The sequence below is a fragment of the Lissotriton vulgaris genome, chromosome 2_1 (genome assembly GCF_964263255.1).
Source record: "Lissotriton vulgaris chromosome 2_1, aLisVul1.2, whole genome shotgun sequence".
Classification (NCBI taxonomy): Eukaryota; Metazoa; Chordata; class Amphibia; order Caudata; family Salamandridae; genus Lissotriton; species Lissotriton vulgaris.
In genome coordinates, this window is record NC_141687.1 from 1,004,821,100 (window position 1) to 1,004,838,074 (window position 16,975).

A 16,975-nucleotide genomic window follows, 5' to 3' on the forward strand; every position below is an offset into this window, starting at 1 on the left:
CTGTTTTAGCCCTGTCTGCTCTGTGGCATAGCCAAAAGGGTTTCAGCTAAAGTTTAAATAACTGAAACATTTGCTGGTCATAACAAGAATAGTGTACTTATTAATAGAGGTGGACTTCTCTCTATCCCAACTAATAACCCACTTTCTCGCAAGAGAGCTTTGAAGCTCCAATTGTATAAGTCTATCATTCAACTCACCCCTCTCTAACATGAAAGGAGTTCCTCAAAGACCAACACAAATCAAGCATGCTGGTACCACTCACACCTCCTTCTTAGAGAGGAGACAGCCTCTCTCACTTAACTGGCAACTATTCTTGTAGAGGGCTAAATTATGATGCTGGTACAGGAGCAACAGCCTCAACGTCTCTCAGGTGTGTTCCACTTGCATTTAGAAATAGGGCACGGCAGGCCAGGGAAGCCAAGGAAGGTGCAGCAGAACATTGAGGTATGAGTAGGAGAGAATAGGATACCCTGATCTTCAGGGCTTAAGAGGGAGTAACACCTTAGAGGATGACCTAAGAATGGCACTGCTAGAGAACACAATGCAGTGCAGTGTACGTTAGAGATAGCGGGACCTCTCTGGCCCATGTCAAACTCTGTAGAATAGTGACATAAGTAATTGAGTGTGGTTAAGAAAATTCATGACATAGTATAGGCAGCTAATGGTTACACTCTGAAGAATAAAGATGTGTAATAAAGAGCTACATGTATGACATGATCATTTATATGTACCCAGGCTGGGAAGGATGCTGCAACTGGTGACAAGATAGGGAACTACTTAAACCCGGCAGCTAGAAGAACCGAGATTGCTCTCCTGGAGTATTTGCTGTAGTCCAGCAAACTGGTCGTGTGAGCCATGTGTGTCTCAGTCAAAGTAGAAAATTGATGGTTGGTGTATGTGGAGTCAAAGCATGTCAAGAATTCCTGGTCTGCTGTGTGGCTCAACGGGGCATGACAGCGTAGGACAGTCGCAGAGCCTGGTATCGGCAGGCGTACCAGGAACTACGAAGACCAGCATGCCTGGCGCGACTAGTGTGCGCACGGAAACGCGTATTTAAGGCGCACAGGAACAAGGGACTGTGTCGGATATTTTTTATCCTTGCTGGCCTCCCTGTTTACTGTAGAAAACTTGTTGTCCGTAGAAGCCAGACCCGTGTTGTATTGCGGAAGACCGTGGACCCGCTTTACAGAGACTCTATATCCGAGACGGAGTGTTGCTTTCTACACTCACAGGACGGAGATTGGGCAGAGACACGCACCAAGGGAGGTGTTTGCCGCGTCTCTGCTTGGGTATTGTTGGAAGCTTACCGGAGAGAAACCAAAGGGTGTAGTAGCTGTCACTAACCCTCGTGCACTGCATATCAACCGGTGTAGAGCTACCCTGCTTTTAGACGCCGAAGGTAGAGCGGCCGCTCCCTTGAACACAAACAGGACACTACGGTAGAGTGCACGGCGGGGCATTCCCGAGTGCTGCTTACCTCAGCGCAAAGGTCATCAACTTAAGCGCTGCCACGCAGAGGACAGAACCAGCCCCATTAGCCGTATTCGAATGGCATTTTCGGCCGTTACTCTGCCCGGTGCCCTCCGTTGGAGAAATACCGGGACCGGTATTTATGCGGAGGACGGTTGGAACTCAGCCCTGCCAAGGACCAGGGCGACGGCTAATGGGTATCGTTATACTTTTTTGTTTCATTATTATTTAGTTATAGATGGATGGGAGTACCCTCACCATAGCGAGACAGTGAAGCACTTATTCATTATTTCCTTTGCCCTTAAATACTGTGTACATTAAACAGTTGCTGTGTAAGCAAACCTAACACCTTGTTGTTGTGTGGCTATTATCGTCTCCCCGATCCCCAGATCCTAGGAAGATTACAAAGCACCACACCATCCAGTGCAAGGCCTGCAAGAAGTACAGAAAGTTTATTTGTAGTCTGCTAGAATTTTGCTTGTTGAGACTGTTCCCCAGCCTAATACAGAGGCGTCAATCATATATTGTGACACTAAAGACAGAGACAACCAGAGAAGTGCCAAAGGCATTGATTGCCAAGTGCAAGGAGGTGCTGAAAGCGGAAGCCTTCTGACACAAAGAAACGCTAAAGGCAGTGACAACTAGGTAAGGAAAGTGCAACAATTGACAACAACCAGGTGCAAGAAAATGCTGTGAGCAGAAGCAGAAATACGCAGAGAAACATTAGAGGTGACGATAATGAGAGGTAAAGAGAATATGATTATGTTTTCCAGAACAAGAGTAAAGAGTGCCATCAAACCTCAGCAGCAGGCTCCACAGCCCAAGAAGAAGCACAAGGGTTGTGCTTACAAAGCTGGTGAATCATGTTGGGAAGACTGAAAGGCTATTTGTGGCAGTCGGAATAGTGAAGATTTTCAATGGCTACTAAAAAGAGTGCACAATATAGCGGTCCTCCCTTTTTAAAACTACTGTCTCCCTCCAATACCACCAAAAATCAGAATATAGGTGACCGATGGACTGCCTGGATCGAATCTGTCAATGAGTTTATTGATGCGCTGGAAGAAGCAAATTACAAAAAGATCATTAAATAAAGGATTTGGTGGGTGGACGAGTAAAAGAAGTGATAAAGAAAATACCACACGGTTATGATGTGATGTAACAGGTACACTGACAAAATATTGACACCCAAAATATCCTCATACAAAAATATCGTGACCAAAATATCGATGTAAAAAATATGTGCATCTTATATTACTAATGGTCAATACAAAAATATTGAAAAAAAAATTATCAATGCCATAAATATAGTTGTACAAAATATCGTTTTTTATATGTATATATGTATAAAATAAATTAATACATATTAAATATACTAGAGAATAACAATAATAAAACATTAATTATATTTAATATGCATTTTAACAAATATAACAAATACACTTAATTTAAAAAAAGTTAAACACACATATAAAATAATTTATATATATATATATTTTTTTTTTCAACTTTAAAACAATAAGTAAACTAATAGTTTTAATGAATTTTATAATTTAAAAAAAGTACTAAATTCCAACAGTAGGGAAAGAGTTGGATAGCGAAGTGGTAAAAATTAGTACTCCTACTACAATGAGTGCAACTGTAGGGAAATTGTTAGTTAGCAGAGGGGTAAAAATTACTATTCCCACTTCAATGAGTGCAACAGTGGGGAAAGTGTTGGATAGCAGTGGGATAAAATGTACTATTCCCACTCCAATAAATGCAACAGTAGGGAAAGTGTTAGATAGCAGTGGGGTAAAAATTACTATTCCCACTCCAATGAGTGCAACAGTAGGGAAAGTGTTGAATAGCTGAGGTGTAAAAATTACTATTTTCACTTCAATGAGTGCGACAGTTGCAAAATTGTTGGATAGCGGAGGGGTAATAATTACTCTTCCCACTCCAGTGAGTGCAACAGTAGGGAAAGTGTCGGATAGCGGATTGATAACATTTACTATTTCCCCTCCAGTGAGTGCAACAGTAGGGAAAGTGTTGGCTAGCGGAGGGATAACATTTACTATTCCCCATCAAGTCAGTGCATCAATAAGGAAAGTGTTGGATTGCAAAGGGGAACATTTACAATTCTAACTGCAGTCAGTTCAACATTTAAAACAAACAAAATATCATTAAAAATATATATATATTTGTGAAAAAAGTAAATAAAAAATACAAATATGTTAAAAGTTAAAATACTAAATATATTTAATGTAAAAAAAATTATAATGTTAAGTAAATATCACTAAAACCTACAATTAATATATTAAATAAAATACAAAAATAATTTTCACACATTTTATTCAGAAATTATTTATTAACAAAAACATTAATTATTACATAAATTAAGTCTATTTACTTCCTACCCGATAACACAACACAACTCCCAACGCACATTGAAAAAATAATAATTGCATAATTAACATAATGAACTATCAATTAAACAAAAATTATTTATTAAAACACAAATTAAAAAACTTTTAAATGTTATTAACTTCCCACCCTTTACATCTATGATCCCCACAACCCACTATTAAAATAAACTGTAAATCAGTTATTACACAATTGAAAAACCTTTTCAATTATATAACTAATAGTATTTAACAATCAATTATAAAGTAAGTAAAATTAATTTACTCCTCACCCTTTACCTCTTTAACCCCAACCCCCCCCCAAAAAAAATAAAACAATTGCAAAAATCAATAATCAATTAATTAATTCATATTTATTGTCAACTAAACAGTAATTAATTAAAAATAAATTACTTCCCACCCATTAGCCCTAAAAAAACACAACCCACACCTAAAATGAATTACACAATTGCCATAATTGTCAATTAATGAATTCATATTAATTAACAATGAATTATGAATAATTAAAAACAGATTACTTCCCACACTTTACCCCTACAAACCCCACAACTCGCACACAAAAATCATTTACACAATTACCATAATTAATTAATTAGTTAATATTATTTAACAATCAATTATTAATAAATAAAAAATAATGCACTACCCACCAAACGATATTCCTTACTTTATTCGATATTCATGACCACAATATTCTCGCTGTTGATATTTCTGTGTCACAATGTTTAAAACTCAATATTTGTGTAAGGCAACATTTTATACTCAATATTTTGACTGAATACTGATGAACCGTCAAATCAAGAGGTGTCAAGCATCACGTTAAATCCAATACCGAATGTTGACTATGAAAGCTGCTGAAATGCTGGATGAGTTTGTAGAAACACTTAATTCCCTCATCAATTATTGCAAGTTCAATGAGTTTAATGATGGAGAGGTCAAGCATCCCAGAGTAGTAGATGTTTGTCTTTCTGATTCCTTAAGATGATCAATGACATCCTGAAAGAGTTCTGCAGCTGAGAACACTCCGAAACGTAGTCTTTTATATCCAAATAAACCAACACGAGTCGGAAAGGTAGTACTGTACCTGCAATTTTTCTTCCAGTTCAAGTTGGTGACACCCTTTATTCAAATCAAGGTGGGAAACGACTTTGGCTCCATTCAGCTGTGTAATCATGTCAGCAATATGCGGACCTGCTTTGGCTCAAAAGCCTTCCGTGCGGCATCATAATGGGCTCCTTGGTTTACTTTCTGTCCCCCTGATTAGGATATAGGCGGTCAGGAGGTAAACCGGCAGGTCATTCTGGCTGGCTTCCAATGGGCTCAGAGAGCCCGTTGGCCAGTCGGAATCCGGCCAGTAATCCCTTCAGATTACAATGCACGATTTCTTACATGGTTTCCATGTCAACCTATCAAACATGGAAACCATGGAAACCATGTCGGAAAGCAGGGCCCCCTTTGGTGCACCTTGAGGTACCTGCCACCGGGTGCACGGATAGCTGGTTACGGCCGGAACGAATGCTGGGGATACGTCCGAACAGTGTTCGGTCGCATCCTAATGAAATGGTCGGAACCGCTGACCGGGAATCGGTCCTCCCTGGACCGAGTCGGTCTGCCTGACATCAAAATCAGGGCCATAGTGTTGTGTATGTTAGAGATAGTGGGACTCTCTGGCCCCCTGACAGACTCCATAGAATAGTGACGTAGGTGAGTGGGTGAGGTTAAGAAACTTCATGACATAGTATGGGCAGTTAACGGTACCACTCTGAAAAACAAAGATGTGTAATACCCAGCTCTATGTGTGGCATGATCATATATATGTATCCAGCTGGTGAGGCGGCTACACCTTGCACATGCTCCCCACATCTGAGGCCTGAATGAGGTAGGTCTAATAGAACAGTATGGCCAGAGCCAGGTTGCCAGGGTCTGTGCTAGAGTATGAAGGATTATGTACTTTCCTGGCAGTGTTGGTGTCATTCAGCTTGACTGCACTGCAGCTCTGATGAACTGAAGAGCCTGGCTGGAGAAGCCCTTTGTACAGGAGGCATGGTTCACCACCAGGTCTCGGAGTACTCTGCCATGTTAATGTGTACTGACACATCAGCTGCCACTGAGGGGCCAAGGGTGCCTGAAGTCTCTTAGTCACTCCTGAATGCCATTGTTAGCCTGGTAATTAATTGCTATGAACAGGAAGTGTGAGGCAGCCCATAACTGGCTTCCAATCTTGGAGCTTGTAAAAACTAAGTAAATTTGGAGGTAATTTTTAAGTGCCATTCAGAAACACCTGTGTATACTGATCTTGCTGGCACTGGACTTACATAATGTATGAGACTAGTCTGAAATGTTACTTACAATTTACTACTACAACTTTAGAACATTACTACAATTGTGGGGTGGTGGGGGCCAACTTTGCCCTGCATGTCCCTCACTTGCCTTGCAGTTTCATTGAAAATGTAACTCCCTGTGATGGTGCTGATTGGTGTATGTGAAAGGACCATTGTATTGTAAGGTGATGCGCCACATCAACACTGCAGCAGCATCATATTCATTTAGGGACATTCATAGACTAAAATATTCCCCTTTTAATCCAACGAGATTTGCTGGGATCCCATTGGACAATTTGTTTCCAGTGGATTTTGTGGTGCAGCAACATGAGCCAGAGCACTATCATTGGCCTGCTTCACAACAAGCACATGGATCAGAAACAACCCACTTAGGTACTTTCATTAATGTATCCCTCCTACAGAGTTGGGAGACAGCAGGCAGGAGCCACCATAGCATTTCATATGGATACTTTGAGACTCATTCAGCAATCCAAAAATGTGAATTGGGTAAAGGTAAGTAGTTGCTAAATGTCATGTTCAATTTTACAAACATCAAACAAGCAGTGGCAGCACAATATCTGTTAGGGTCTCACCCAAGGCCCCTTTCTGTGTATTTCTTGTTGAGAATATTTGGGTTGAAGACATGGGCTTTGACAAAATGCTGAGTTTACCTGTAGCAAGATCTAAAATTAATTGAGCTATTGCTACTGTTGCAGTCCATTATATCATTAGTCCTTTTAAACCAGGGGTGGCTCCTCCTTTCGAGCAGAATTCCAGAAAGAAACCACTGAGATGAAAAATAAAATAGCAAATAAACTTCATTTATTGCCATTTTATTTTTCATCCATTCTTTACGAACCGATGGTCAGGATGGGTTGGGACCTGCGACCTGACAGCAGCAGGGAAGAGGGTGGGCTGTCTGGGAAGATCAAAGTGTGCATGTCCATTTGACTGGCAGTCAGGTTAACAGTATGAGAGTAGCACCAGGATTGGTTAGGTGAGTCTGTATTAACTGTTTTTATACAGGTACACAGCCATTTGGCCGCCCTACCACTAACTAGTGCTGCCAACCCTGACTGTTTTTAACTAGTCTATTTGCATGACTGCCAAGTGTAAATACTGTGTCTGATGTATTTTTGTAGCTTTATGAGTTATTCATGTTCATAGACCTGCAGTGTAACCCACTGCTTCTTTCTCTTGTCAGCCATGTCTGTTCTGCATACTTCTTAAAGCTCTGTTTACTATAGTTATATTCCATATTTTATTTCATTTTTAATTCTTATTGAAAAAATATAATACTACAGTGATAAAAAAAGGGTTACAGTTGAGACCATTACAAATATTTCACCAAAGATAAGCACATTACCATGTTAGAAGAGAACAAGTGAAACTGTTGCTCTATGCAGCTTCTCATGTGCATAGATTTTGATGCAGATCTCTCCACATTTGTAATTACAGGTTACTTCCTCTGAACTGTATAGTGCTCTCAAACACTTAGGTGAGGTTCACACTCTACAACCAGCTCTCAAAAAATAAAGAACAGTCAGTCCGTCATTATGAGAGTTAAAGGGATACATGTAACGCAGTGAGGAAAATGTGACCCTTTATGTTTTGGAACTCAAGTGTACACTAAGAAATTAGTAATTACCAGGGAATCGGTAATTTCACCTTTTGAGCTACATTTTCACCTAGAGATTTTGGCTGCATTTACCAGCCAAAATCTCTGGGTGAAAGATAAGAGTAACCCTGGGCGTTGTGGGCGTAGTGGGGCTATGCAAAGCACCACAAAGTGGGAGGAAATCTACGCCCACCCACACACTTTGCGTAGCCCCACTACGCGCCGCCCGCCTCCCTCCTGCCCTCTTCTAAATGCCCAACATAATTTAAAACATTTTAAAAGTAATTAAAATGACTTACCTGAGATGCGGCGTCCCGGGGATCCCTCTTCCTGGTTTCTCGCTGACTTCTTCCTGACAAATGCGCCGGCGTCCGCGCATGCGCATTTCTCGCAAAAATGTTGGTCATTTAGAAGAGGGCGGGAGGGAGGCGGGTGGCAGTAAGCATGGGCGGAAAATCCGTTCCGCTCGCGGATTTTGCGGATTTTCGGGAAATTCGCAATCCGCGAGATTCGCGAATCTCCCGCAAAATCCGCAAATCCGCGAGCAGCGGATTTTGCTCGCACTGCTCGCACTGTTCGCGTGAGTTCGCGCCCCGCGAATAAGTGCAAAATTGCAGAAATACGATCTTAGCAAAACTGAAAGTAACTACTTACCAGGTTCAAAAGTTCAGGCTCATCATTAGTAGCCATTTCCTGTAGTGCTTCCTGAGGGGCCCCTCCAGAGTTCAGTTGCCAGTTGAAACTATTGTGTGACCCTGCTCTGAACCTCAGAATAGTTACACATATGCCACAAAGGTCCTGAATTACAGCTAAGGGAGACAAGCAGGAGCCAGGCTGGAAGTTAAAATCCATTAATCAGCCCCTAATTCATTATTGTCAGTTGGGGCAGGGCAGGTGTTGTAACTAATTTTGCAACAATGAAAGCACTTAGCAAGTGCAAAAGATCACTAATCAGGGCGCACTAAGGAAGCAGGTGCCAGCTAAAAAAATATTCTGTGACACATTAATCAGCCCCAAATTAATTCAGGTCACTTGAGGCAGGGAAGGTGTGCTTTGCTTTGCCGAAAATAATGTACACTGGACAACCAGAGGGTGTGGTGATGAAACAGAGGGTGGCATGGGTGGGCCAGAGGGTGGCATGAGTAGTCAGAGAGTGGCAGTGGTGACAGAGAGTGGCAGTGATGAAGAAGAGTGTCCCAAACAGGCTGGACACGTAGAAACAACAAGTTCGCAAAACTTGTGACCCGACAGGTAAGTTCGCAAATTGCGAAATTGTAAAAACCCTCGCGAACTGGCAGAAACACGGGCGAACACAAAAAAAAAAAATCCGCAAATTCGCGGGAATTCGCGGATTTTGAGGATTGCGAATCCGCAAATCCGCAAAATTCGCGAACGCGAGATCCGCAAAATTCGCCCATGCTTAGGTGGCAGGCAACTTCGCTCCGCCATGGTGTGTGCGTAGAGTTGCCTACTATGCCTACTTTGCAAATCGCGAAGTAGCCAACACTACGCACACTCCGTGGATGGGGCGGAGCACTAGGCCCACCCTTAGTTAAGAGTTCCGTTGTGTTTCCACAGATATCATAATTCTGATGGGACAGATAATTGCTGATACAGGCCAAGTCAAATTTAGAGGCCACTCAAAATGAGGGCCTTAGAATTTAAATATGGGCTTATTTTGATAATGGGGACCTAGATGCCAAACTCTCTGATTGCAAATGCAGTAACTCTGTGGCTGCCAAAATTGCTAAATTAGACAAGTCCACATTCAATATGAATATTTTTTATGGCAATCCGTGCATTGAATCTTACTTGACTTTCAAAGTAGAAATGATATAATCAAGCTTATTCAGGCCAAAGCAGATTCTCACTACTTGGATCTGTACTCTCTGTACTCTGTAGACATGTAAGATAACTTTTTGGGATACCAGTAAAAACCATATTGTAAATAATGCTTGTTATACACGTCATAAAATGTTATTTACAATTGATAATAAAACAATTGGTTTCTAGAAGTTGCTGAGCTCAAGTACATTTCCTGAAATCCATGGATATCTACATGTGAAGGATAATGGAAAGAAATCATGGAAAAAAGTGTTCTTTCTTTTACGGCGATCAGGCTTGTATTATTCTACTAAAGGAACCTCAAAGGTAAGTAAAAGTAACGTAAAGATAATATTATGCAATACGTGTATCTGCATGTACATATGTTTGTGTGTGTGTGTGTACATGTGTGCATGCTTATCACACACTGTGGAGACCAGAACAGCACACGTAGTGTTGGTAAATCGCTACAAAACCAGACAAATACCATCTCTGCGATGACCATCACCCTATGGAGACCCTCTGTGTGTTTATGTATATGTTGAAACAGAAGGACAATGTGCATGTAGCTGCTGGTCACCAAAGCATCCTGACTGTACCTATTAAGATTTTAGAGGATCTTAGGTAGATAATATTATACTATTCCTACAAATTTAGTAGGACTGTGTATTAGGTCAACAAAATGTTATAATACAGACACCAAATATTTCTATATAATCAGTAAATGTTAGTTTTCCTGGCAAGCTCAGAGTACCACATCTAAACGCCTATCCTTACAGAGTTAGAGATATTGTCAGGAAGCCTGAACATGGGCATTCATATTCCGAAGGAAATTGAGATATAACCCTTTCATTTGTCACTTTTGCATGCCGGAGGAGTCCTCAGAGGAGGAATGTGCAACTTCTCAACCAGTTGTTAGTGCCACAACTTTTTGAAAAAATAAGGCTTTCAGTCAACATAAGCTATTAAATTTGATATAAAACATTTAAAATGAGGAGATCTGGGACCGAACAAAAAATCCTGTAAGCCCATATCATCAGAAAGGAGGGATAAGTGGTCTTTAACAATTGACAAGGTGGTATGTTCTAAACATTGCTGGCAAACATTTCCTACACTATTGGTAGTAACTACTCCGGTGTGTTGTGACTCAATATACCAGGGGTATGACCTGTTTACTGTAAACCTCTTGGAAGAGTTTAAAAAAACGGCCTTGCAGTCAAGGGTATCCACTGGCCACAGTAACCACCTATCTGAACCAGAAAGATAAGAAGTGAACAATGCATTCTGCACACTTTCATTATGTTTTTTTCTGTTAGATTAATAAACTGTTATCTGTTTTTGCAACAGAGGGAATGCTTGACGTATTAAAATTTTAAATATTGGACAACCCAAGCCATGTAGTCAGAACATACTCTTTCTTTTAAAAAGATCATTTGGCAAGGGATAAGACAAGCCCTAAATAAAGCATCAGTGCCTTGGTCCTGCCTGTGTTGTGCACTCCATACAATTTTACCTTAGTGTTTTCCTTCCAATACTCATTACCTTTTAGTGCAAGTTGTAAAATGAATGAATGCAAATACATTAATTTAGTTTGAGTGAGCATATTTTCTTCAGTGGGATAGTCATAAACTTATATAAATATGAAACCTAGTCAGAAAAATATGGAAACTTGAAATATGTGATAGAACTAGCCACAGGTAGTGTCAGGCAGTGTTCTCACTGTGAATAATAAAAAATAGCAGGAGGAGTACAAGCTCTGTGTAAGAAAACATGTTCATAATGATGGTAACAAAACTTTCCCCATAATTCACAAAATTAAAATACATATATATGATGCTAATTCAGATAGCATATTAGAAACAGTCATAAATCCCAATTGTCAGTAATGGAACCTGCGGTAATACCATCATCAAACATATAGAATTTGCAATGTTTCTGTGAGACCAACAATGTCATTGGGTACATTTTCTAAACAATGCCATCAGACACAGGGAAAGCAGGAATATTCAACTGGATTAGTCTCTTAGGACCTAATCTGATGAAGAATGGGGGGTAAGCACCTCAGCTACAAGTCCTGGTTATGCACAATCTGGGAGAACGTGTCCATTCAATATTAGATAGAAAACTGTAATGAATCCAATCCAGAGGAGGAGAAAAAAACAAGGAAAGAAAAATCCAACAGCAGGACCTGGGAAGAATCAGATAAGTCTGTTGTAGCCAAAGGAAAAGTGCACATATACCATGCAAGGAAGTAGGCAAAGAATCTACTGAAAAGTCTTCAAAGTTGACAAAATACCATAAGGCACTCTGAGTAAAAACAGGGACCCCATCTGGCAAAGGCGATTGATAGTATATCATTTTATTACAAGGTGCACCAGTAGAAAACGGCACAGCCAGGTCAGAAATACATCCTATTTTATCATCATTATCTGGAATAATTGAAAGTTGGGAAGTAGAAAGATTAGAAATACTCAGTACTTCTAGAGGGATACTGTGTATGGTAGGCAGAGGTGTAAAGGAACTACCCCGAAACCTATGTGGCATTCTATGGATGACTAGCCAAAGTGTAACTTGATGGATTGGAAACTTGCTATTTTAGTTTAGAACGAGCAAGAGGTAGCAAAATGCACAGTTTTAGTACCATAGACAGCAAGGACAGACATCGGTGCACAGTAGAATGGGCCAAGCTCTTTTTTCTCCAATCTTCTCTCAGACTAGCTGAAGCAGTCACCAAACCATTATGCCCTCATCAATCCTCGTATGTGAATGAGTAATTAAATCTCCTAAAACAGTATGAACAGCCGCCTTGGCAGCGTTACCAGCCTATTAATTCCCAGCAATGTGTACACATATACTTTGATGGCTCAACTTGTGAACTACATTAGCCCGTGGTAAAGTCGTAAAGCATCCGTAAGTGCCACCACATTTCTCCAAAGCAGTTCATGCCTGATAGCCTTTCTTTTAGAATCTGTGAATCCATTCAAGCACCAATAGTCAGAACCAAAGCTTTCAATTCGTCCAGCAGAACAGTACAGTCACCTCAAGGTTCTGTATATGTGTTTGTGCCTCAAAACACCCTTGTTCATAACACCCTTCAATGCAGCACATGCTGCTGACTTAGTATCAACCTCATGCTAGGCTGAAACTTCAATATAGATTATAGATTATGAAAGCATATTCCTCTAGAGGCTTAATTTCACTGGACATGGGGTATTTCTGTTCATACTGAAGATTTCCTCTGTTTGCAAGGTAGGATAAAAAATCAGAAGCTGTTAAGGAAGTCTGAACAGCAGTCAACCTTTTTTTGTGGATGCAAAACGCATCTCCACATTGCCATATTCATGTGATTCATATGCAAATTGCACTGTTTCTCCTACAGGGAATAAAACGTGTAAACACTGGAACCTGCAATTATGCAGATCACTAAGTTGGTAGTATTAACACAAGTGTGTAAGTGTTTGGACTCAAGCATGTCTGCTTGTAAATATCTGAGAATATTTGTAAGTTTAGTAGCCTAATGATTTGTGGGAAAAGAAGGACAAAATGAATCGTACAACGGGTTAAGGCATTGTGCATAGTCTGGAATGTATTTTCTTCAAAAATGTAGTAAACCCAAAAGAGATTGGAGCTTTTTTAAGGTATTTGGTGGTTCTAAAAGAGCACCAGGCACATGCATCAAAAGAAAAACCGGTCGCAAACTGCCCTTTTGCGAATGCTATTTTTGCATTTGGGATGCATCATCCCAAATGCAAAAATCGCAATTTAAGTAGGCCCATAGGAATGAATGGGAAGCCATTCCCTATTTGCGACTCGCAAATAAGGCATGAGTAGGAACCGCTATTTTTATAGCGATTCCTATATGCATAGGCTTTTGCGAGTCCTTAATTGCGATTCCTTAATTATCGCAATTAAGGACTCGCAAAATCCTACCTTGATGCATGTGCCTAATAGTCTGTGGATTGTACACAAGTCAGGAGCAATTTTGCCTCCTATATTCTTGGATGTGTATCAAAATGTCTTTGAAAATGTAATGAAAATTACAGAGACTTCTTCGTTAAAAGTGTCGATGAAACTGCAGGACTCTTCAGGACAGAAGAAAGACAAAGTACTGCCGGTGCCAACTTTAGATGGCGTACCTTATTGCTCCAGGGAAGATTAGTGTCCTGGAATCAAAAAGTGCCAGGCATCCCGTCAAAAGAAGGAGGATCGAGAGGGGTGAGATTCCCAATCAAGAGGGGGGCTGCTATGCATTACCTAAACATGATTGACCAAGCAGTGTTGATTAAATCAGCATGTGTAGTGCAGCATATGGGCCATATGACATACTCCTTCAGATGCCCAAAAATGGCCTTAATTGGTGTTTGATCGCAGAGCAGCAGGAGCACGTGGCTGGACTGGACATCGGAGAGCACAGCCCCAGCCACGTATGGGAGCCAGGCTCCCATGGCCCCCTTAAATGGCAGATTGCTGAGTGTGGCCAACCTTCAACAAAGCCAACCTTCTCCACCGGCCCTACACCTCCCATGAGTAGCTGAGGTTGAGCCAGAGGGATGAGGGCTCCTAAGGACGCACACCAGCTCGGTTGTTGGGTGGGCAGCAGGCCTTAAGGGAACTATGAACCTTCCCTACCTCAGGGAGCATGCTGAGAGGACTTAGGTTTGTCTGGATGGGTGCCTGCAGTAGAGGGGGGTACCCGCTGGGTTTCCCTGTAGCTGGCCGGTGAAAAGTATCCCCTGCCTGCACAATAGTCACCGGGAGTGTGTGGGCCCATGTAGGGTCCGCAGGGAGTTAGAAAAATTAGCACCTCAGTGGGAGAGACTGCAGCTTGATATGGCCTCTGCTAAAGGAAGTCCACAAAGTCGCCAGCATTATAGACATGCTCCTTAGCCAAAGGAAAGGCAGCAGAGTGAAGGCTGATGCTTTCAGGGGGTTAGCTGAGAATTCCCAGTGGGAAGGGGATCCCACATTAAATGCTATGTCCACCAAGGGTGATATCCTTTCCCTTCTACTGGAGTTTCACAAGGACTTCTCCACATGAAAGCATGATGTGAGCAAGGCACTCGGGTACATCAACACCCAAATGCAGCTAACTGAGGAGCAATTGCGTCTGGTAGAATCATTTCCACTACAACCAGAGAGCAAGAAACAATGTCCTGCACACTCACGTTATTGGACACAAAACATAAAAATGACATTTGGGACAAGCTGAAAGATGTGGAAAACGGCTCATGGACAAATAATATCCATATACGTGGAATTCAACAGAAGGCATCAAACCAAGACCTGAATAGCTAAGTTTACATCTGGATCGAACTCACAGGGTTTTTATCATTCCAGTAAAACCTAAATTTGACCCTGGACACCCACACTCGCATTTTAAGACAAAGAAGCCATCATGTTACCTGCCTGTTGACAGGAACCAGTATTTCAGTGCAGCACCTTAGCGCTCTTTCAGGACCTCTCTGTGCAAACACAGGTGCGATGATGGGCAACCAAGGACTTTATGGCCAATCTCAAAAAAGAAGGCACCCAATATCATTGGGGACACCCCCTTAACCTATGCTACACATATAAATAGTCTCAGCATATGGTTAGCAAGATTCAAGAGGCGAAAGATGTACTGTACCTTGCAGAGGTAACTGGCAAACATTTACCTAAGGGCTCACAGGCAATGATCAGCACTTTTGAGGCATGGCGCAGTACTAGAACTAATAAATCTCATAAAGACAAACAACAACTGCGATGCCAGCGAGGCAGAGTGGAGTGCTCGTCCTCATCCCCTCAGATTGAGACACAGTGGACAGCACTGAGGCCAAGGGCAGAGGGAACATGCCACTCCCAGAGAATAATTTGGGCCCATGAGCCTCTTAAGGCTCTCCAGACCTACAGTGAGAGATGTCTTTCAATGCCAGCAGAGGCTCAAATGACTTCTAAATGAGCTAGCCCTTACTGCAGCCAATCGGGCTGCACTGAAATTACTTTCCTTTATCCTTTTATTTGGGGTGCTGCTTGCACCAATGTTCATGTTTGTGGATTATGATTTAACACCATGGTTCTCTAAAGTCAGTCCTGGAGGGCCAGATCCATGCCAGATTCTCAAGACAACTACATTTATCTAAATGCGGATATGCTAAAAATCTGACATGGATTCGGCCCTCCACGACTGACTTTGGAGAAACCTGTTTTACACTATTACACCTCTACAGGTTGGTGATCCTATTTCCTTATGCCACACATTACACGCCACATGCCTTACACGCCACATGCCGTTCAACTCCTCATGCTCTATCACCATAAATAAATGTGACAGCATCACTGGCCACTACCTCATTGATGATCGGGGGCCCCTATGACGAATGATGACTTCAAGTTATAGGTGCCCTGATGGTGAGCTTCCTTAATGTACAAGTCCTTATTTTCCCCATCAAAAGATGGGCTCTGTTCCAATGGTTAAAATGTAAAGACATAGAGATAGTTATTACTACAAGAAACACACTTACTGCATACAGACATGAGTCAATTATGATCCTATTGCTTCTCAGACCAGTTCCATGTCACTTACAGAACAAAAGCAAAAGGGGTGGCCATCTTGGTTTGCAGGAGACTCTAGTGTGTGTTGCGGCCCAACTATGGGATAGAGAGGGCAGATACATGGGGCTACAGATGCTTCTTGGAGACTTGAGATTTACGCTCATCACCATATATGCGCCCATTGAAGGCTAGCAACATTTATTTTTTTACCTTAGTCCAAACTGTCAGGCTTTTCTTGAGGGAACTTTCTAATTGGGGGCAACTTTAATCTGATTTTGAAGGTATACGAGGATAGAGACCTGAAGCAATATGCATGCCCCTCACCTCCACCCTTGTTACTTCAAAGAATGGTAGATCTGGATATGGTGAATGTGTGGTGTCACCACCACCCAGCTGAACATAACTATACAATATTTCACCTGTCCATAGGATTTACGCACAGATAAGACTATTTCCTATTATCCTGCGACCTACTGCAGGCAAGTCTCACTTTTGATCTAGAGCCTAAAATATTGTCCAACCATGCATCAGTTAGGATAGAGCTCATCCTGACGACTCCATAAAAGCTTCTTAGTAGACAATGGCAGGCCTGTATGGTAGTTCTGAAGGACCCAGTGCTGTAGGAATGGATCAGGGAAACCATAATGCATTACTTCCAAGAAAACATCACACCTGAGTTCAACTGGAGTACACATTGGGATGCTGCACAGGTGGTCATACTGGTGACCTCATTGCTCAAACTACCACATTTGAGCGGATAAGCAAGCAGAAAAAAATGGACCTGAATAAGAAAAAAAATAGTTTAGAGT

General features: G+C 41.5%; 1 protein-coding gene across 1 annotated transcript in view; it reads left to right on the forward strand.

Annotated features, from left to right (window-relative positions):
- The window catches only part of GRB14 (growth factor receptor bound protein 14), a 708,169-nt gene that overhangs the window by 437,998 nt on the left and 253,196 nt on the right, over positions 1–16,975 (forward strand). The window contains exon 5 of the mRNA XM_086956601.1: positions 9,825–9,962. Within this exon, the coding sequence (XP_086812727.1) occupies positions 9,825–9,962 (138 nt within the window). The remainder of the gene's footprint in view (positions 1–9,824; positions 9,963–16,975) is intronic.